The 23,156-nt window shown below is 36.2% G+C and overlaps 2 protein-coding genes across 9 annotated transcripts in view; one reads left to right on the top strand and one right to left on the bottom strand.

Annotated features, from left to right (window-relative positions):
• Window positions 1-47: 47 nt before the first annotated feature.
• selenom (selenoprotein M) lies at window positions 48-5,822 on the top strand. The gene is made up of 5 exons (XM_084414424.1): window positions 48-284; window positions 1,677-1,712; window positions 1,849-1,883; window positions 3,111-3,189; window positions 5,147-5,822. The coding sequence occupies exons 1-5, from the start codon at window positions 102-104 to the stop codon at window positions 5,360-5,362; spliced, it is 549 nt and encodes a 182-aa protein (XP_084270550.1). The 5' UTR covers window positions 48-101; the 3' UTR covers window positions 5,363-5,822.
• Window positions 5,823-6,877: 1,055 nt separating this feature from the next.
• Window positions 6,878-23,156, bottom strand: part of smtnb (smoothelin b) — a 78,276-nt gene continuing 61,997 nt past the window's right edge. For 2 of the 8 annotated variants that reach the window (XM_084413679.1, XM_084413683.1), the window contains 11 exons: window positions 22,669-22,842; window positions 21,756-21,831; window positions 21,559-21,591; window positions 19,261-19,434; window positions 17,697-17,759; window positions 17,546-17,609; window positions 16,424-16,597; window positions 16,226-16,346; window positions 15,256-15,407; window positions 11,137-11,306; window positions 6,878-8,224 (listed from right to left, as the gene is read on the bottom strand). In XM_084413679.1, the coding sequence (XP_084269805.1) occupies window positions 11,159-11,306; window positions 15,256-15,407; window positions 16,226-16,346; window positions 16,424-16,597; window positions 17,546-17,609; window positions 17,697-17,759; window positions 19,261-19,434; window positions 21,559-21,591; window positions 21,756-21,831; window positions 22,669-22,842 (1,179 nt within the window). In that variant the 3' untranslated portion in view covers window positions 6,878-8,224; window positions 11,137-11,158. The remainder of the gene's footprint in view (window positions 8,225-11,136; window positions 11,307-15,255; window positions 15,408-16,225; window positions 16,347-16,423; window positions 16,598-17,545; window positions 17,610-17,696; window positions 17,760-19,260; window positions 19,435-21,558; window positions 21,592-21,755; window positions 21,832-22,668; window positions 22,843-23,156) is intronic. The other 6 variants (XM_084413681.1, XM_084413685.1, XM_084413678.1 and 3 more) reach the window with 3 other exon arrangements.

Genomic DNA, 23,156 nt, shown 5'->3' with positions numbered 1-23,156 from the left:
CGTAGTCCCATTTCACCCTTATGGGGAATTTCTCTCTCTGCCTCTAGATAGCGATAGATGTTCCCTTCAAAAACAGCAGGAAAAAAGAGAAAGAGAGAAATATGAGCTCCGTGACGTGGCAGAGTCAGTGTGGAGAGTCTATGAGAGACAGACAGATCAGCTCGAGCATCATCTTCATCTTCAGCATGTGGACGGTAATCTTCACTGCCCTGCTTCCATCCTTCATCTTATCATATGAAGTGGACACCAAAAAACTCAATGGTCTTGCGAAGGCCAGAGTGGAGGTGAGCAAAGCATTTCATTCAGCTTTAATCTCTGGACGGGTGATGAATGCGTTCAGAATTCGGCTTGTAAACAGAACAACAAATGAGAATTAACCTGAAGACACTTTTTATCCTGCTTGTGTACCTAGTCATTTGTTTTAATTAACAAAGCTCCGACGTTTCAACGCAATGTTTTTCACGAACGTGTACTCCCTAGAGTAAGGGAGACATTCAGGACATATAATTTGGAAATGTCATGTCCTACTTGTGAACAATAAGAGATTCATAATGACTCATTTTATCTCAGTTTTTTACTCTTTAATAATTATGTATAAGCTGACGTGTTCGTTTCTGGGTCAGTGCACACTGTTTTACTGAACGATACTAAAATTAAATCTACAGTGTTTTGCTGCCGCATTCATTAGTTCAAATTGAATGTCAAAATATAGGTCTGTATAATATTCACGTGTCAAAATAAAAGTCAGGTTTTCACCTGAGGAAGACTTAATCGAATCCCCTTCTACAAATACCACAAATGCTTAGAAAAACTATATACAAAAATCCTGGTCTTTGAATTTGATTGGCTGAGTGCTGACATACAACATCATTGAGACTTTTCACTGTTTTGATTTTGTGTTGCAGACAGATTTTCAGTCTGTATTAGTGGTAGGGAGTTTTCAGTGACTCTTACCGCAGATTACACATTACACCAGTAGGTGGCGACAAATGATCGTCTATATGAGTCAGTGAATTATTCACTCAACTATTTGTTCAAAATCTCGGAAATCATTCGAGAATGAAACACTGTGTTATTCAGAGATGCATGATGCCTAATTCGGCTTTGACTTTCTTGATAATATTGTGTCTAAAATGTAAGTTACTCGCTATTATCTTCTTGTTTATTAAAGATTTGTACAACAGCAATATTACACTTAATTGTGCTGTTGTAATTTTTTTATTTCTTTGTAAGCCAATTAGCCTTAAAGGAGAAGTTCACTTTTAAAATGAAAATTCTGTCATCATATACTCACCCTCATGTTGTTTCAAACCTGTATGAATTTCTTTCTTCTGATGAACAGAAAGGAAGATATTTAGAAGATTATCAGTAACCAGACAGTTTTTGGGTCCCATTGACTTCCATAGTATTTTTTTTCCTACTATGGAAGTCATTGGGACCCAAAAACTGTCTGGTTACTGATAATCTTCTAAATATCTTCCTTTCTGTTCATCAGAAGAAAGAAATTCATACAGGTTTGAAACAACATGAGGGTGAGTATATGATGACAGAATTTTCATTTTAAAAGTGAACTTCTCCTTTAAGCATCAAGTTTGCATGTGTGTGAGTGGAAATCATGTTAAAATTTGCTAAAATCATTTCTTCATATCTTTTTATTTTTTTACTTTCCTCTTCAGACGTGTGGTGGATGACAGCTGAATAGGCTGAGGGAGGTAAGTACTGCGATATTGACTTAAATATTTTCTGTAGACAAAATAATAATAATGAAGAAGTATTACTAAAAACTTAACATCAACTCACCTGGTTATGCGGAATTATATTCTTCTCTCTCCTCTCAATTCATTACAGGTCAAGGCCTTTGTGACCCAGGACATTCCTCTTTAGTATCCTTCATAATCACCATATGACCACACAACAACAACTAAAAACGCTGTATTCTGCTGCCAGGCCAGTAGATGGCGATGTCACTTTAATGATGTCACTGTTTTCACTAATTCGTGTTTTTGTAGTTTTACATTGAGACCATAACGATATTGTTTAAAAAATTAGCATTTTCAGGCCCCAAAACACCGCTGTCGTGTAGGAAATGAACGGCCACAATGTTTTTTAGTAGAAAACGGTGTCGTGTAAACAGACCCTAAATCACATTACAATTTGACCATTTAAATGAACATATTTAAAAATGTTGTTTTATATATAGCCTAACAATAAAATAATGATATTTTTAGTGAACGTTTCTTCTAATTCGGGGACATTGATTTGTTGCTTCCACATATTTTAAACAGAATTGGCAAAGTAATTAATAAATGCTTTTTTATTGCAATAAAAGTTGCTTTTAAAATTATTTATGTTCTGTTTTATGATACATTTAACTACATATTAAAACATTACATAATTTAATCTATTTATGTGTCAATTTGTAAAGTGATTAAAAATATATATAATTCTTTCATACTGTATTGTGAATTGTTGTTTCTAGAAATTTACTGTAACACAAAAATAATAAAAGTGCCTCTTTTATTAAAATAAAATTTACTAAAATGTATTTTTAATCCATTTATTCATGTTTTATTTATACATTCATATACAGTATTCATAATATTGAGTCTCCACAATGTTGTACATGTAACTTATGTTTTACCTAGAAAATATATAACCTAGAAAACAACATCTTTCATACTAAAATGTAGCAATCTTTTTCCAGTCTTTTGTCTGGCACCGTTTCCACTCCCTCCTCCTCATCTTTCATTTCCCTGTGTTTACGGCAGCTCTTACCTCAGTTCTCAAGCTACAACATGCATCTCTCCAGGCCACAGAGGATCAGCTTACCATCTATTCTGCAAATCTTTTACAGAGTTACAGATTTAAAACCATTAACTTTCAGTTGTTCAGGTCATTGTCACCTGATACCCAGTGGCTGATACCCATCCCTCGCCTTTCGATCTTTTCCTTCTTCATCTGGAATGCAAAAACATGTTTTGTTTTTCTTCTGTTTGCGGAATCTAATGCTGTGACAGAGACAGGTGTAATTCACAGCACTTATTTCTGATATCTGTGAGGTAGTAGACAGCTTTAAGTGTTTAGTACATCCTTAATGTTCACCCGTTCAGCCACAACCTGGTAATGAAGCACATTCCTGGGGCCGACCCTGAACTCGTCCTTCTCAACCACTACTATGAAGAACTAGATGTAAGTAAAACTTGTCTATGCGTAATTGCGTATCAATTTGAAATGATCATTTTAAAACAGGGATTAGCTATTTCAAACATCTAGTTCTATTCCAGTGTAGAGAAACCACATGCACTTGCTTTGTTCTCTGGAGTTTGAGTGTAACCCACAAAAACGTGTCGGAAGCCTGTTCTGGGACCTGCCACTTGCATGATATGTCTGCTGCACAGTTAGAGGTTTCTTACACCTTTAGTATGATGAGGAGTAGTCATCACCTATTAGTTTTCCTAGCGTTAGAAAGCACAATTACATATTTCGACTTGTCTAGATACACAATCCACCTTATTTTTCACGCAAGAGTTTGCACAGCCCTTTCTAAACCGGAGTGTCTATTTACACTAAGTACAAATAGCCCACCTTGATGGCAGAGGCTATTTACACTAACTCCGCCCACTCAGGTCTGGCCCAAAATAACGGAAGACGCTGGATCTCTAACAGTGGTATTAGTGTAGGGTCACTGGGTCCTTGCATAGAGTCCGAAATTTTCTCATGCGTTTTTTAGTATTCGTGATTCGGTGGCTCTGAAATGTCAAAAGACCATTAAAAATGCGTGTTACTGATGCGAAAAACACAGAAAATCGAACCTGATCCGAATTTTTTTATGACAGACGAAAGTTTCGGAGGCAGTGTGTGCAAGCGTGACTGACATAAAGTGAGGTCGTATTTATTTTTTAACGTGCGAAAATTTCGGATGGGGATGTGTGCAAGGGCCTTTACGGATGCGAAAAACGCAGAAAATCGAACCCGATCCGAAATTTATTTTTATTTTTATTTTTATCACGGATGAAAGTTTAGGAGGCAGTGTGTAAACGTGATTGACAAAACGTGAGGTCATATTTTTTTTTTAACGTGCACAAATTTCGAACTCAGTGTGCAAGGATCCGAAATTTTCGTATGCGTTTTTTTTCCGTAGCCTATTCGTTGGATCTGAATTGTCTAAACACCTCTCAAAATGCTTGCTATGGATGCGGAAAAATATATATTTTTTATGATGGAGGAAAGTTTTGGAGGCAGTGTGTAAACGTGACTGAGACAACGTTTGATCTTATTTACTTTTTAACGTGCGAAAATTTCGGACGAGAATTTGACGCATAGCAGAGAATTTTGACGTTCAAATCCGTCTTTTGCTGAACTCGCGCTACCCTCTTCCATCACACATCAGATAGGAAAGGCATTTATTTTCAATAAAAAGAATAAAGGAAATAAATTGTCTTTAGAAAGTGTTTTTAATAATAAAGTGTTTATAGGGTAGGGTTAGATGTAGAGAGGGCTTTATTGTCCGAATAAGGCGGCATCCATTTAATAACTTGAATGGATATAATCATTTACACTCTGCTATTATTGCATAGGCATAGCGTTTAATGTACAATAACAAATAGCTTCTCTGCCACTATGTATAAGTGTGAATAGCATCTAACTAGGCCTACTAGAAGAAGAGACTTCTTTCTAGTTTACACGTTGCAAAGAAAATAGGCTGCTATTTTTACATAGTGTAAATAGAATATGTTGCTACTTACACTTAAATAAATATATTCTTAAATAAATGCTAAGTAGCATCTATTGAAAAATGTAAAATTTACTGTGTCGAGCCAGTCGAGGTCATTCACCCGTGCTTGTCACATCGAGCGAGAAAAACGTATCATAAATCATTAAAATCGGCAAACCAACCGTAATCACCAGTTGTGAAACAAAAGATGTCCATACCAGCAGTGTGTCGAACCATGTATCCACGCAGAGGAGATGCACATAAAACCCTCAAGACTCATGCAGTTTTATTCTTTAACCTCTAGAGGGGGCAAAAGATGCATAGATTCATCCTTCACAAATTTGACGTCTTTTAACATTTATTGTTATGAAGCACCTGTCTTCATAACCCATGCATTTCACTGATAAATGATGCTGTGTATTTCTCTTCCAGAGAATCCCATTATCTGAAATGACTCGCACTGAGATACACAAACTCTTGGCAGAACTGGGCTTTTATAAAAAAGAGAATCCCGAAGATCAAGTGCCCGAGGAGTTTCGCTTCTCTCCAGCCAAAGACAGTCCGTTTGAGGGCCAGCGGTCCACCAGTCCGCCCACTGAGACTGACACAAACCAGTCAGATGTGGATTCCCAGCACACAGATCTGTAACCCCTTACATAAGAGCCGTGGTGTGGGATGTCAACATTGTGAGACCTGGCTGATTTACAATTACCATGAGAACTAAAACCGAGCCAAAGTCTCTCTCCTTGTTAAATGTGGCCACATTATTGCTTAAAAATAGTTCACCACACATTCAGCAACTCGATTTAAGTGGCATTATTCAGTTCAGACACTGATTTAGTGATTAAATCTGCATTTAGAAGTTCAGAGTAAGTGTGAGCTTGTGTGCGAGTAGTAGTTGATGTTTGTGGCAGTGGTCCGCTCTCACTGTACTGTACATGAGCTGATCTCTGCCCAGAGGGACGATAATGATGTCCACAGCTGTAAAAGCCTGAGACTGGCTGAGGACTGATGATCTGAGTTCTCATGGGCAGAGACCAGGCCTTCACACAGACTGTGGGAGCAGAAACACACCACTGAGAAAATAAAGGCTTTAAATATCATAGAGAATGAGTGGTTTTTGATTATTATACAATAGAAATACACACACACACATATACATATATATACATAATATATATGTGTGTGTGTGTGTGTGTATATATATATATATATATATATATATACATACACATACACACATACATATATACAGACACATACATGCATATATATACATACATATACACATATATATATATTATATATATTTATATTTACACACATATACATACATACACACATATATATATATATACACACACACACACACACATACATACATATATATATATATATATATATATACACACACACACACACACACACACATATATATATATATATATATATGCATGCATATACACAGTACTGTTTAAAAGTTTGGAAACATTACCATTTTTAATGTTTTTGAAAGAAGTCTTATGTTCAAAAAGGCTGCATTTATTTGATCAAAAATACCAAAAAAAAAAAAAAAGTAATATTTTAAAATATTATTACAATTTAAAATAATGGTTTTCTTAATAATAGTTATATTCAGCAAGAATGTGTTAAATTGATTAAAAAAAAGTGATAGTAAAGATTTATATTGCTAGAAAAGGTTTCTATTTTGAATGTTGTTCTTTTAACTTTTTATTCATGAAATTTATTCATGAAATCATGAAAAAGTATCACAGGTTTCAAAAAAAATAATAAGCAGCACAACATAAATCATATTAGAAAATGATTTCTGAAGGGTCATGTGACACTGAAAACTGGAGTAATGATGCTGAACATTATATATATATATATATATATATATATATATATATAAAAATAGAAAACCATTCTTTTAAACTATAATATTATTTCACAATATTACTGTTTTTTTTCCTTGTATTTTTGATCCAATTAAATGCAGGCTTGATGAGCAGAAGAGGCTTCTTTCAAAAACATTTAAAAAAAAATAGTAGTGTTTCCAGACCGGTAAACATTGTTCTTTTGTCAATATGAAATCACATTGCGCTCATGATTATGAATATTTTAGATTTCCTATTTCCGCAAGTGCAATAAATGACAAACTCATTTTTGGGTATCATTAATGGTTTTAATGATTACTATAATAAACCATAGTGTCAGGAAATACTGAGTGAACAGTAGCTTTTGAATAAGTGTACAAACAATTACGTTCACCACTGATTGTGAATTAATGCTAATTTGATCTACTCGTGCAGCCTTCAAGTACCGAGCGCAGTCACTCTTCTGGTGCGGATGCTGCAGTAGTTCTGTCTCGGACATTACATTATGTGCAGTCATTAAAACTATTCAACTAAATCCATCTTTAGAACCAAATATATAAACATCATTGACCTTTTCAGATAAATTTACTACTAATACATTATTATTATTCTCAAATTGACTCGTGTCTCCTAGGGCTACTCATACATACACCGTTTAAATTACACTTCTTTATTGGCCGAAAGCCGTAAAGATTTACAACAACAGACCCTTAATCAGCGAGACGGCTTTATGTTTTAGAGACGGACATCTCTGCTTTCAGATGAAGTTCGGGAATATGAACAAAATATACTCATCCATAAATACACACCATCCATAAGTGCGTCTATACATGCATGCAGCTGTTTGTGTTTCATGTCACACACACATTTTATATCCGGGTCTGTGTTCAGTGTGAAACCAAACGTTCAATTAGAAAAATATCAATAATTAGCTGAGTGAAAAACACGTTTCATGAGCTGCATCTCGCACTAAAATGGCTGAAGCCATAACAAGCGGTGAGATTAATGTTCTTGCAACGGTTTTAAATAAACACAATATCGTGTACAGATGAAAATATAACCTTTTTTTTTTTAAAACCAAACTAAAACTTCAAGTAAACTTGTGAAAAAGCATGCAGGTCTGAGCTCCATTAACAGCAACAGTACCGTGGACCAGCTTTAAAAGCTTTTAAAACCACAGATATGGGCAAATCAACATACAATAATGTTTCGTTTTTAAACACGTAGTAGACATCAACACCGTACTTCATTTTTTTTACCATCAATAAAACATTTTGGTACATTTTTGGATCATTCTAGTTCGTTTAAAAGCTCTGTACAAAAAAAACCCTCTTTCATTCATAAAAAATACCCAACATCTTGTTACAGGGGGAATTGTTTGGAAAGTAAAGTAAATCATTTTAACTGTTGAAATGTAACAGGACAAGCTAAAAAACAAAAAAACCAATGTTAGCGTGCGCTGGTAAAGCTTCAGTGTTGAGTGCTCTGCTGAGCTCGGGCCAACATCATCTCATACCTGCGGAGATGGTTCACCAGCGACTGCACGTACGTGAACACACACTTGGAGTCTGGTTTCTTACCCATGATCATCATGTCCTCGACCTCCACCAGGGGCATGCAGTTAGCATAGGCCCTAATGTAGAGACACAACGACAGGAGGAAATTACACACTCGAAATGATTTCTGCTGTGCTGTATATGCAGCCTCTGCAAATGATCAGCCTGACCAACAGAGAAATGACTTTCTTATTACAGTTTAGCTATATCACAATCATGCACTCGATTACCACAGAAAATCATTCTGTGAAAGAAAAAAATAAATTAAAAAAAATCTAAATTTTGTTTACAGAAGGTTTTTTTTTATTTTTTTTATAGAAACCAAATATGCATTTTATGGAAGCTTGTTTCCGCCACTGAATAAAACATTTTAAAAGATAATTGCGACTTTTTATCTCACAATTGCGAGTTTACATCTCGCAATTCTGACTTTATTTCTCAGAATTGCGTGATATAAAGTCAGAATTCGGACTTTTTTTCTCGCAATTGCGACTTTATATCACGCAATTCTGACTTTATATCTCAGAATTCTGACTTTATATCTCAGAATTCTGACTTTATTTCATGCAATTCTGACTTTATATCACGCAATTCTGACTTTATATCTCAGAATTCTGACTTTATATCTCGCAATTGCGAGTTTATATCTCGCAATTCTGACATCTTTTCTCAGAATTGTGAGATATAAAGTCCAATTCTAAGGGGAAAAAAAAGACGGACTTTTTTTTTTTTACCTTAGAATAGTTTATATCTCACAATTCTGACTTTATAACACGCAATTGCGACTTTATATCATGCAATTCTGACTTTATATCTCCCAATTGCGTGATATAAAGTCAGAATTCTGAGAAATAAAGTCAGAATTGCGAGATGTAAACTCGCAATTGTGAGATAAAAAGTCGCAATTATCTTTTATTTTTTTTTTATTTTGTGGCGGAAACAAGCTTCCATAGCATTTAGTTTTGTGAAAAAAAAAAGGAAAAAAAAAAAAGGCTTATTTTTCCTTGTATAGTATAAATGTTATGTTAGGAACCTTCCCTAAATAAAAAATAAATATTTTCATATTTGTTTTGTATAAATGCATAAATTTGCAGTTTTTAAACCCTTCAAAATTCATAAAAAGTATTTACACATTTTGACAAAAAAAAAGGGAAAAAAGAGAGAAACCAAGTTCTCTCAATAATATCACACTTGTTTTTCCCTCCATAGTATGAACAGGTCTACATGAAAATAATGGCTAAATGTTTAATATGGATATATTTTATACAGTACGTGAATGTGCAATTTTGTATAAATGCATATTTCTGTTTTTAAACCTTTCAGAATGCACACCGCTCCATAAACTTCCATCATAAATGCATTTCTGTAAGCAGATTAGCAACATTAGCAGGATTGTCTGTGTAACCGGCAGATATTAGAGGTTCAGTTGTACTGAATTCTGCAAAATGTGCATCTTTTTAAAATTCAAGGTTCTTGTAAAAGCAAAAGAGAACTCTTGTGATAGCAAACATTTAACATGTGCAAAGAGCACGGTTTGCTTCTGTTTCGTGTCTGACGTGCTCTTTAAAGCGGTGTGTTTGATCACATGTCTCGGAGCACGACCATGTTTGGGCAGTTTTTGGTCTTCAGTGCAGTTTGTCGTTCCCCTCCCACAAACCGGGGAGCTGGCAGACGCACAATATTTAGTTATGCTAATCGTCAGAGACTGACAAACAGCACGCCGAGGAAGACCTCGTCCCGGTGCGTGTGTGAGACCGAGAGGCCTTACCTTTTAAGCCGAACGTCTAGGTGTGGTAAAGCTGAATGTTAACTTACAGTTCCCTAGGAAGTATTTTGGCACACTTGAAAATATCAAACTAAGTGAAACATGCCAACAAACGATGCTAGACCTTCTCAGGAATAATTACTGCACTGACGACGGTTTTAATCTCAATGTTTTCTCCCATAATGCATTCTGCTCCATGTGAAATAAAACAGCTTTTATTAAGCTTCCTGTCATGTGAGTGTCTATGATTTAACACATTAAGTACAATTCAAAAAATAAATGAATGGGCTGCACAATATAACGAAGTGGAATCAATATTGCGATATGGCTTCATGTGATGCATAATTAATTAGATAATTATATGTGCTGATTGAGATATTCGTTTTATATTAATATTTTTAATCTGTTTGTTTTCCTAGTGAACCTTTTTTTTTTTAAATACATTTATTTAATATAAAGTATACCACAAATCCATTGGCATATTTACTAACATATCGCTTGAGACTTACTGATATAAATATTATAATTAAACTTTATTTTGAGTACTTCTTTATTGCACAATGCACATTTGTTAAAATTAAGCCTAAAATGTGTTTTAATATCACTAATACTAAGGAAAGTCTTTAAACGCAAGAAATTTTAAGTGTAGCAAGTATATCTTTAGTTGGACCGGATAACTAAAGTGCATTAAGTACAAAATTAGTTGTTCCAATTTAACAGACTTTAAATATACAAATGTAATATACCAACTGCAGGGTATTTATATTAAGTAAAAATATGTAAATGTATTTAGCATAAAATAAATGCATTTCAAATACAATTTGGTATATTTATTTTTCACTAGGGTTTTAATTTTATATTTTTCATTTTCATGTCAGTAAGTTTTTGAAAAAAGGAAAAAAAAAATTCTGTTTTTGTTTTAGTTATTTTAGTGCATCAAGTGAAACTAAATGACAATGAGAAATGTTGCATATAAGCGTGTAAGTATTTGATCACGTGATAAAATGGTTTTAGTTTCAGTTACCTATAATAACCCTGTTCTCAGACCAAATAAAAGTGAAATATTTCAGGAAAAAAACGTTATATTTGATTATTTTGAATCCTTTTACTTTGCAAACCCAGTTTCATCCATTTTCACTAAAGATAAAAGAACGTGTTTAAAGTTTTGTTGGCTCAAATCCCGTCGGAGCTGCGTTTCTCCTCATCGTCTGAGCTGGCTCTCACCGTTTTGCTCTGAGTTTTGACCCTAGGAGGAGTTTTTGGTTTTGACCAAGCCCTTCAGCACCAATCCCCTGTAGAACTCCTGGAGGTACGTGTACACGCACTTCCAGTCCGGCTCCCGCATCCGCACCATATCCTCCACATCCAAAAGCTGCGGACAGTCGGCCAGCTTCCTACTCTCACGGAGACGAGGCCACAGAGGAAGAAAAGAGGATCGAGACAGGTCGAAGGAACAACAGGTGGAGTGGGAAACACGAGGGCCAGTGAGGGGAGAGAGATGAGACACACAAGACAAAAATCAAAAAGCCCACATTAAACTCTGACAGTGTTTTCATGCTTTACAATCACAACTAATACATGTGCAGAGACAAACAACATCTAATAGAGCAACAACAATGCATCCATTTGGGTGATCTCATTGTGCAAAATAAATGTGCCTGTGAACAAGAACATACAGTATGGGGACAATAACAGCAATGCATAGAGTGACTACTCAACATGTGACCCGGTTTGTCTGCGTGTAAAACAGCGTGTTGAGTGCCTGGAGAAGCTCAGTGACGGGCTCATGCTGGAGGAGTGCAGACTGAGGCACACATCTGTAACCGCTTGTAAAAAAATCACCACCATCCCAGATATTAGACAGACTTAAAGGTGCAGTGGGCGATTTCTGAGAAACACTGTTGATAACTGACCCTTCGCGGGGAGTTTGATTGACAGGCGATCTGACCAATCATAATCCGCCATCCGCCGAATCCGCCATTTTTGTCCGACGAAGCAGTCAGGAGAGTTAGTAGATTAACGTTGGAGGATTTGAACTTGAAAAGCGGAGTGTACTGATGTCTTTCCGCGGTTAAAACAACATTCCTTCTGATGTTCATTCCTGTTTATTTGATGCTATAAATTAACTAGAAGGAAGAGATGATCGCTTCACACATTAAAGAGCCACAAAACGGTATTTACTGTTTAAATTTTGTAAAAAAATGACCAAATTTGAAAGTTGAGACTGTTTCATATCAAAAGTAAGCTGGTCTGTCCTGTCAGTGTCTGAACTCGACACCCAAACAAACACACCTTTCGTTGCTCCGCCCACAAAAATAAGTAAGGGATAATGTACATCCAGCCGGTGGTTCTCTCGAAATAACCCCCGACAGGGTGACGAGGTTCGCGCCGGGGTCTTGATCAGCCTGAAGGGGGTTATTTCAAATCCAATCAAATCCACTTCCTTTTTGTGTCTTTTTTTCATAGCCAGTACTATGTACAAACACAATTATTTTTCCCAGCACACACACACACACAACAGATATCTAGGAAATATTCAGAAGTTTGTTTGTTTGGGTGTTGATTTGAATTTTCAACAGAGTTTCTCAGAAATCACTCACTGCACTTCTAAGGCGTTGTCAGACCTGTAGATCGTTTGCTTCGTCTTAAAACAGGGACTTAAATTGTTACTAAATCGCATTTTCACTTTGGTTCGGTTTGCTTTCACAAAGCAACACTTTAAAGTGCAACAAAAAATGCTTATGCAAGTCATATGAGAGTAAAACTATGGCTGCACGATTTGGGGGGGGGGATCGAATTGAGATTTTGACATTTTTTGCTGTTTCTTTGTAGGGCTGCTGTGATTATACATAAATATGGATATTAAATAATAATAATAATAATAATAATAACAACTATTACTACAACTATTTATATTGAAAATGACTAAATAAAAAATAAGAAATTAAAAAAGTTAAATAAAAGATATTATAATTAATGTATTTTAAATAACTGTAAAATTACAATACTAACAATCATGCATTTTCAATAAAAGTCTGTGAGGCGACACGTTGAGCTGCGTAAACAAGGCAACTACCAATGAGAATGAAGACAGCACTAATAATTTACAATAAGGTCTCAATTATTATTATTTTTTTTACATTATTTATTAACGTTAATTAATAAACATCCAACTGTTCATTATAAGTTCATGTTAGCTCAGGTCCATTGCATACTATTAACAGGCACAACTATTGATGTGAATAATGTATTAGCAAATGCTGCAATTAACATTAACTAAGAATAATAAATGCTTTATTTAATATTTTCATTGTTAGTTCATGTTAACAATCTGACTCGTGTGATTTGAGACTAAACGCTGCAGTCGTGTACAACGGCTGAATCCCCTTCAGGCCGAATAGCACTAATGACTCGCAAACTGAAGCAATTACAGATGGTGCCTTTAACGATGACGACAGCCAGGGCTAGTGAGATAAACCAGTGCTCACACTCAGGTGAAAGGTGATGACATGAGAAAGTGTCCAATGGAATTACCTGGACACAGACCAGCCAGGTCAAAGGTCAAGAAAGGGGAAGCAGGTTAAGGCCTACTCTCAGGTAACCAAACAACACTGACTTTGAGTAACGCTCCTCCGTGAGCAGACACTATCTGGACGTTTCTCGTTTAGAAAGGAGCTTAAATGCATGAATGTTATGTTACTGGGAAAAGGAAAAGGAAAGGAGCAGAGGAGAAAGGTAAAATAATCATTTAAAATGCTAGTAATTAGGGTTTAGTTATTTAAGTGGACCCGACTAAAGGAAATGACAGCTATTAAAAGATGATTAATCTCAGAGGACTGGAGATGCAGATCGGATGAACTTGTTAATAGGTTTGGTTGTATTAAAACAGGCTCAGAAACAAAACAAAACAAAACAAAAATATAGTTATATTGTTACAACACCATTCGAAAGTTTGAGGTCAGTACGATTTTTTAAATACTTTCATTCAGCAAGGATGCATTAAATTGATCAAAAGTTACAGTAAAGACATTTATAATGTTATAATCAGCATATTAGAATGATTTCTGAAGGATCATGTGACACTGAAGACTGGAGTAATGATGCTGAAAACTCAGCTTTGATCACAGCAATAAATTACTATATATTACAACAGAAATCAGCAACTTTAAAGTGCAATAATATTTCACAATAATACTGTTTTACTGTATTTTTGATCAAATAAATGCAGCCTTTTTGAGACTTCTTTCAAAAAAATAAAAAAATCTTACCAGTCTGTTTTGCCTAAGTGTGTTTTTTGGAGTTTGACAATAATAGAAACATGGGGCAATTCACTAAGAATCAATTGCACACGCTGTCTGCATAAGTTTCAAAATCTGATCCACTAAAGAAATTATGCAAATCAGGCATTGCCACAAACACGCCTACAAATTGATTGCATGGCACAATAGAGAGCATTAGCGGCCGTCTGCTTTTTCAGTGGCATTGGTTCCAGAAGTATTTTTTACATTAATTTCTCTCCAAAATCTGACAAAAATACAAAGTTTACGAGCTCTAGTGAGGGAAAGAACTACAAACAGCATAATCAAATAAAAAAACAATGGAGAAATATAAAACTACTCATTTAAAACTGTTGATTATAATCTATAGAAACAATATATTTAAAGTTTATTGCTAAATATGCATATAAATACAAATTCTGCTGTTAAACAAATTTAAAAATAAGTTGAAATAATGCAGCTGATGCCTTCAACAGAAGCAAATCCCATCGATTAACAGCCTCGTAGCTCACAGTAGGGCGGACTTTATGTTAAATTCAATTTCCCTATGGAGAACATGTATATGGTTCAGAGGGTGCAGAAGAACTTAACTGAGACTAAGACTTTACTGTGACTGCACAGCATCACTCCACCGCTGTGACATCCAGACACTTCAGCTCAAGATGCAGAATATATTGGCCTGGTTATAATGTCATTCAAACTATGTACACAAGCACTCCTTGGCCAAAATAATCTGCTCACTACCAGCTTTCCATCTGTGGTAACAGCAACACATTAATTGCATCAGGCCAGTGTTTCTGAAATGCCTTATTTGCATTGAAGGGACTGAGTGTTTTCTATTTTATGTAACTTAAATGAACAGTGCCATACGAGCACATTTAGCAAGAACACACACCTGCTAAAGTTGGACTGCGAGTGCGAATAATGTCAGAAGCTGCAATTGTTTAGTGAATTCGCCCCATTGTGCAAACATTCAGATCCCAATTTGAACTGTATTCCTGCCTGGCGTGTTACGGTTCTTAATCCTGCATGTGTTGGCTGGTGTGATATGAGCGTGTGGACTCACTCTGCTGTGCTGAAGGCGATCTCGAAGTTCTGCCTGCGGTTGCTGGGACTGAGGCTGGAGTAGTCGAAGGCCTCGGGGAAGAAGTTATGCACCAGAGCACAGAACGCCATCCCGTCACTCCAGCTGGAGGAGAAGTTCTGGATGTCCACATTCTTCATGACGTGGAGGAGAGAGAGAGAAAACATGAAGACAGAGAGCTAGTAAGAATTTACTCTACTATTGAAAAGTTTGGGGTTGGTAAGATTTTTTAATATGTTTAAGGAAGTCTCAACAAGGCTGCATTTATTTGATCAAAAATACAGTTAAAACAGTAATATTGTGAATTTCGGATAACTGTTTACTATTGAATATATTGTAAAATGTAATTTATTCCAGTGATCAAAGCTGAATTTCCAGCATCATTGATCATGATTTGATACTCAAAAAAACATTTCTGTTAATTATCATATTTTTGGAGAAACTGTGATGCATATTTTCCAGGATTCTTCAGGATTCCAGAAAATTTTTTTTTTATTTGAAACAGAAATCTTTTGTAACTTTATAAATGTCTTTACTGTCATCTTTGATCAATTGAATGCATTCTTGATGAATAAATGTATTAATTTCTTTAAAGAAAAAAAAAAAATCTTAATACAAATGCAGCACATCTTAAAGAAATAGTGTGAATGAGAAATCATAAATGAGTAAATAATGACTGTCTGTTCCTCACACAAAGCTATTGTTTTACTTCAGAAGGCTTTATATATCACACTAATGCACTATATTCCAAGTATTCCCAGTCCACATGTTTTTAGGGCAGTTTTGTGCTGCTAGGTCATCTTTGGCGCTTGATACCCCCAGACCTCATTCACTTTTTTAATGGTAAGCACACGCTAAATAATTGTGTGAAATGAAAAAGCTAATTCAAAGTGCTTTGGAACGAGTCGAGGGTGAGCAAATGATGACTGAGGTTTTCTCTTTCTCCTGTTACCTCATAGGAACGGGTCTTGGACCTGCACCAGTCCAGCAGCATCTGTTTGATGGAGTTTGCGTTGGGGACACCGAAGCTCGTGGAGCGCTGCACCTTGTTCACTTGAGTCACTGCTGAGTTGCTACAGGCAGAAAGGAGAAATGTTGCTGAATATGTGAGCTAAATGAGCCTGAGAGTGTCTGAAACCCATGCGCTCACCCTCCTGAGCCTCCAGTGTTCTCAAGCTTCTCTATCATGGCCTTTCGTGCCTGTGCGGCCGAGGTCTTGGGTAACGTCTGAGCCCTCATCAGCTCTGATCTCTCGGTCTGTCTGCGCTCAACAGCTGATGATCTACTGGAGCTACGAGACGTGTTGTCCTCGCGGTCAAAAACACTGAAGGAGGGAGAGAGAGAGAGAGAGGGAGGGAAAGAGAGAGGGAGGGAAGGAGGGAGGGAGGGAGAGAGAGAGAGAGAGAGGGAGAGAGAGAGAGAGAGAGAGAGAGAGAGAGAGAGAGAGAGAGAGAGAGAGAGAGAGAGAGAGAGAGAGAGAGAGAGAGAGAGAGAGAGAGAGAGAGAGAGAGAGAGAGAGAGAATGGATTATTTTCTTTCAGATGAGACACTTCAGATGTTCACCATGATGGTTTTGAATTGCTTGAAATATGATTGGAATTATTTCAAAAAAGGAAAAGAGCAACAGTTCAGTGCAACAAGTCTGTCATACTTGTCATATAGGCGTCATAAAATTATAATTATAATTGTGTGCTTGGGACACAGCTTTTAATGGCGAGACCTTTGTTTTTGTAATCAGGCTCACAAAAATTTTATACAATTTTGGATTTAGATTTATCGGCTTTCAAATATAAAGAATTATCGGCATCAGCCAAAATTTTCATATTGTTGCATCCCTAATTAATTTCTTTTTTAAAAACAACTCTTACTGGCCTCAAACATTTAAACGGTAGTGTACGTCGATGCAATGTGATCTTACATGAAATTACGTTAACTTCATTACTCTGTTATCTAATACCTGAATACTTATTTGATAATTAGGTAACACTTTATTTTACAGTGACCTTACATATGTTACATGTACCATAGTAATAACAGTAAATTATGCATAATTACATGCAACTAACCCTCAACCAAATCCTAATCCTAACCCTATAGTAAGTACATGTAGTTAATTTATATCACACTGTAACAGTGACACCTTAAAATAAAGTGTAACCGATAATTATTTTAAAAATGAACTAACTGCATAATCGTGCACAATAAAACCAGGCCCAAAAAAGAAAAGTAAACAAGGTAATTATTGAATTCGTGTCGACTTTAAAACACTCACCTTCCGACCTTCCTCGTGGACGTTGTGCTGGAGTAACTGTAGGATTTAGTTTGCACTGAGCCCTCTGAGAGGAGAGAGAAGAGGGTTTGATACGGGTGCTGATGGAAATTAAGACTAAATACAGAATACAAAAAGAGTTCAATAAACTCACTGTCTGTCTTCTGAACATAGCTGGACTCCATGATAGTGCTGCGGGACGTCCTGCCGGTATCATCTGCACACACAGCCAATGACAGAGGGGTTTAAAAGATCATTAGTATTCAGTAATATTAGCAATGTAACTGCACTGACACTAAAACAAAAAATTTGAACTGAATTGAGCTGGATAATGACATTAACCTTTCAACAGAGGCACAGCTATTGAAGCGGACTGAATCAACATTGAACTGAACTGAGCTGAATAATGACACTATTGTCTTCTTTACAGCTGAAATTCGATTTATTTCATAATTTACTAAATTAACAGTGTTATTTTCCTGTTTATTAACGTGAAGCTGCTTTGAAGCAATATGTTCTGTATAAAGCACTATATAAAGAAATGTGACTTGACAGTGTCACAATAAAATTAGATCCAGAACAAGAGGCTGTTATTAAAGGATCGGGCAGCATAAAAAAATTGGACCCCAAACCTGCAAGTGTTGTTACTCAATAAAATTAGATAAAGAACAAGTAAAATCTAATTTTACATGAACTCCAAAAATAAAACATGATCCAAGAATTTTTTTCCCAAACGGTCCAAATATAGTTGATTTGTTATTTCCATATCATCGTTTGTCTGTTTACAGTGTTTGTGAGTGCATAAGTGTGTGAGAGAAGAGATATGAGATAGAGACTAGCCTAAATATATTTAACAACATTATTTTGGAGACAAATCTAACCAATAGATAAAAAAGTTGCCATAACATTATGTAAAGCCTGAGTTGATACCTGGGTAAATTGACCTGGAACACAATAGATGTTACAATGTACTCTTTTAGTAAATGGTCATATCTTATAAAAAATTATGTGAAAACTTTAGGGAATAAATTGTGTATTTTGATAGTCTAAACCCATTTCCAAAGTTGTATTCCTGTGCCATACATTCCTGTGTATTTTTGTACCTATTCCGTGTCAAAACTGACCCAAATACCATTTTAAAAGGTATATATATATATATATATATACATATATATATATATATATATTATTTTTTTTATTTTTTTTTGAAAATGACAAATCGTTTCGCTAGAGAAGACTCTTATTTCTCGACTGGGATTGTGTCGAGACTTTGAAGCTGCGCTGAGACGGACATTTGAACCTTCTTTGAACATTGGTATAGTTGGTTGCCATTGAAGTCCATTCTGTGTAGAAAAATCCTGGAATGTTTTCCTCAAAAACCTTAATTTCTTTTCGACTGAAGAAAGAAAGACATGGATATCTTGGATGACATCGGGGTGAGTAAATTATCAGCAAAAATTTGTTTGAAAGTTAACTAATCCTTTAAGTGTGAAAATGAAATGAAATCGATCTGCTGGTTTTCATTTCACAACTCAGTGTTTATTAACTAATAGCTTTCTCCAGGTATTATATAGACGTATTATATGGACCTTGTTTGATTCCTAGGGTCATGCAATATTAAATTATGACTGCTTTTGGAGCAAGAATCCAAGACTTGAACCCTGAACTTTACAAGTACACTGAAGAGGAAAAATTAAATGATCAAGAGGCTGTGGTACCTGAGTGGGAAACCCGATTGGTGATCTGGCTGGTAGTGGAGCCGTCTGTGGACCGTTCAATCTTCTTCATCACCACTTCACTGGTGTCTGCACCCCCCCGACCTTTCTGAGATCTGTCCATCCGCTGCTGTCTGAGCTCCTGCAGACGCACATCTCTCTCCTTCTCTCTCTGGTCTGAGGACACGGGCAAAACCAACAGCGTCAGGATGATGTTTGAAAGGAGGAAAAATGAAGGTGAAGGCCACATCAGTACTTTCCCACTGTCAGTGCGCGAGACTATCTGACTAGGGAGTGTGTTCAGGAAACCTGCTTGAAAACATTATTTTTGCAACTTTGGTGACAGAAATCACACACTTCAGACACTATCACTATCGCTCTCATAGCACTCGTGTGAAAGTGCTAACATCTTAGATTAACACCATAGTAGGGTTGTGTGATATTTATTGTCTACTACGATATCGCAATTGTACTTTTAACATTGTGTGAGCTGACATGTTTTTCCCCAATGTCAGCACGATTGAAAATCATGATATTGATGTGATACCAAATGTGATGTTGATTTTATACAACAGTTTAATAAACTAATTTAAAGCTGCAGTCCGGAGTTTTTCCACTTTGTCGCCCTCTCTGTTAGAAATCTGCAATTGCAGTTATTCGCGGAATAATCAACTTTACGTGGGTTGTGCCTCGGCACGGCACAGCGCGGACGAATCCAATGTTTTGAGGAGAACGTGTGGCTGTCAGTCGCCGCCGGTGTGGATCCTGGCATTCGCAATCACAGATTATACTTTTTGGAAGTATGACCAACATAAGAATTTTCACCGGAAAATGTAATCTGAACAAGTAACATCCACTTTTGTTCTGACCAACTAAGGGGAAAAAAGCATTGCAGTAAATCGCGCTGATTAAATCTAACGATCGCTTATCATATCACGTCAAACCGTGCAAATTATACTTTGTTCTCAAATTGTTAATGTTAACAACATCAGCATTGCGTGACATTTAATGCCCTTCCGATATTAATCCTTGTTTTCGCACGGCCGCGTCTCTTTTTTTCTGTAGCCACTCCGAAGTCTTTTGCGTTTTACAGCGGGTGAATCTCCAGGTGTCACTGGTGATTGTCGTTTGAACCTTTCTGGATCCGCCATCAAATTGATAAGTTTAATTATATCAAGTGCTGTGAGAAAAGGCTATAAATCTCCACCTCCAGCATCCTCAGGCTCATAGCCGACTAGCTGAGACTCTTCTTTATGTGGGCAGATGTGACGTAATGACGCAAAGACATGCTCGAATTTCCCACAGAAATCCACCAGTACCACTGGAGTTAAAAACATTATTACAAGCTTACCGTTTTGAATCGAGCTAAGGCAAGCGGAGAGTTTTGAACACTGGCTGGTTATGTATTTGCTCAAAAAAAATTTTTTAACCCAACAAAGTTACGGACTGCAGCTTTAATATTGCAGAGTTACATTTTAAAAACAATAATATAAATATTTTGTTTTGCTCCATTTCATCAAAGAGTTCCAAACAAAGCCAAAGCACAACGGTTGTGCACGTCCGAGAAATAGACAGCAGGGTTTAGTTTCTGAATAAAACAGTGTTTGAACAAATCAGGTGAGCGAATTATTCAATTAACCAGTCGCTTCGTTTCCGATTAAATCAACCATTTGAATGAATGGGTTGAAAGAATGACTCCCTCACACACTCATTAAGACAGTAACTTGCTGCCATTGTTAAACATTAATCTCAAATACAATCATTTATTCAGTTGTAAACGCAGTGTAAATGCATTAATATTACCTCTGAGCTGCATTAAACACTGTGTACACACATAATGCAGCTTCTGTGAAACCAGTCACCTCACAAAATATAAAAAGCTTTGGGACTCAGATGTCCATGACAGGCCTAAACCAGTCAATGTACCAGCACAAAAACCCACAGTACTCAGCAAAGTATTGGAAAATTCCAGAAAATATAGAAGATATATATTTTTGTCAATATCACACACCCCTACAGCACAGATGAACATAGCACCATGTGTGTAAATTTGATCAAGCAAACACAAAAGCAAGCAGTACCATATGATTACGAACTACATTCACTTTCATGCAGGGTCAAACAACATTAATACACTGACAAAAATCACACGTGACACTTCAGTGAATAAAAACGACATACCGTATCTGCAACTACAAACCAAATCTATAGCCAATGAAGCTCTAAATGACCCTTCACTAAGGCCCTGGGCATTAGCAAGGGGTCACAAGGGCAAAAACACACACAATCCAGAAACCCTACCCATTTCCTCCTGTGTGCATCCCAGCTTAGCCTCTGAGAGCAAAGAGAGAGAAACAGGGCTGAACCATAGGGAAGTAAAGACGACAGAGTGTCTCTGTCTACATGTTGAAATACACCCATCAGTATATAGAGAGAAAAAAGAAAGAGGAGAACAAGAGATGAGTGCTGTGCAATTAAACAAATGTAGAGATAGTCACCTCGCTTTTTCTTTCGCAGTTCTCTCATTGCAGTTCTGATCATTTTCCTTTCTTCAAAATCTTTGCAATCATCAAGCTGTAAAATTAAACGGAGGAGAAAAAAAAAGCGACCCAAACAAATTAACAAAATATAATTATAAAGAATACTTCCATCATGATATGTGACCCTGGATCACAAAACCAGTCACATGTCGCACGGGTATATTTGTGGCAATAGCCAACAATACATTGTATGGGTCAAAATTATCGATTTTTCTTTTATGCCAAAAATCATTAGGATATTAAGTAAAGATCATGTTCCATGAAGATATTTTGTACATTTCCTACCGTAAATATATAAAACATTTATTTTTGTGAGTGAATGCAGCACAATTGTGAACATAAATGGACAACTTTAAAGGAGATTATCTCAATGTTTCGATTTTGTTGCACTCTCAGATTCCAGATTTTCAATAGTTGCATCTCGACCAAATATTGTCCTATCCTAAACCATACATCAATTGAAAGCTTATTTATTCAGCCTTCAGATGATCAATAAATCTAAATTTACGAATCAATGAATGTGAACTAATGAATCATGCACCACCAGGAAATTAAAACTTGTGTGAAAGTGTGCACTAACTTGGATGGGTTAAATAAAGGGTACAAATTCTGAGTATGGGTTGCCATGCTTGGCCTTCACATGTCATGTCACTTAAGAGATTTAAGTATTGGTCGGTTTTATTCAAAGCAATTCTCAAAATATATTAATGAAGATAAGAACGGATGTCGTGGGTGAAAAAAATCTTGATTTTTGGGCACACGTCTGGAGAAAATATTTAAGGGATTTAGATAATTAAGAGATTGTATGTACGCAAGATTGTATATCACTGGTATATAAGTGTTCAAAAGGTTAGTGGGAGAAATTAAGTACCATTTTGTCCAGGATCTCCTCGTCCTCGATGTCCTGAAGCTTCTCTGAGGTCAGCTTCTCACTTTGTTCCTCTCTTTTGATGGAGGTCATGGATGAGCCATTAGGAAGCACCGGGACTTCATGAGCCATCTCACTCACAGATTCACCCACAAGAGAAATGGGCTCCGTCTCCATCTGTGTGTGTGTGTGGAGGGATAGAAAGACGGCAACATGACACCTGTATACATTATAAGGGTACACTGTCAAAAATTCCCATAATATAAAACAAAACTGTACAAATGCTATGGTAAAAACCTGTTAATTGGTTAATGGCAAGTTCCCCTATTCTACAGTGAAAACTGAACTGGTCTAATGGGAGATTTAATGCAATGTTTACTGTAAAAAACTTTTTTAGAAGTGAAAAATCTTATAATTTACAGTGAAAAACCATTTTGTGGAAAGGGTTTCCCGATGAACTTGCAACCACAGTTGCTGTTTTTTTACCGTTA

The sequence above is a fragment of the Rutilus rutilus genome (genome assembly GCF_951802725.1).
Source record: "Rutilus rutilus genome assembly, chromosome: 7".
NCBI lineage: Eukaryota > Metazoa > Chordata > Actinopteri > Cypriniformes > Leuciscidae > Rutilus > Rutilus rutilus.
This window is presented reverse-complemented; position numbering and strand designations above follow the sequence as displayed.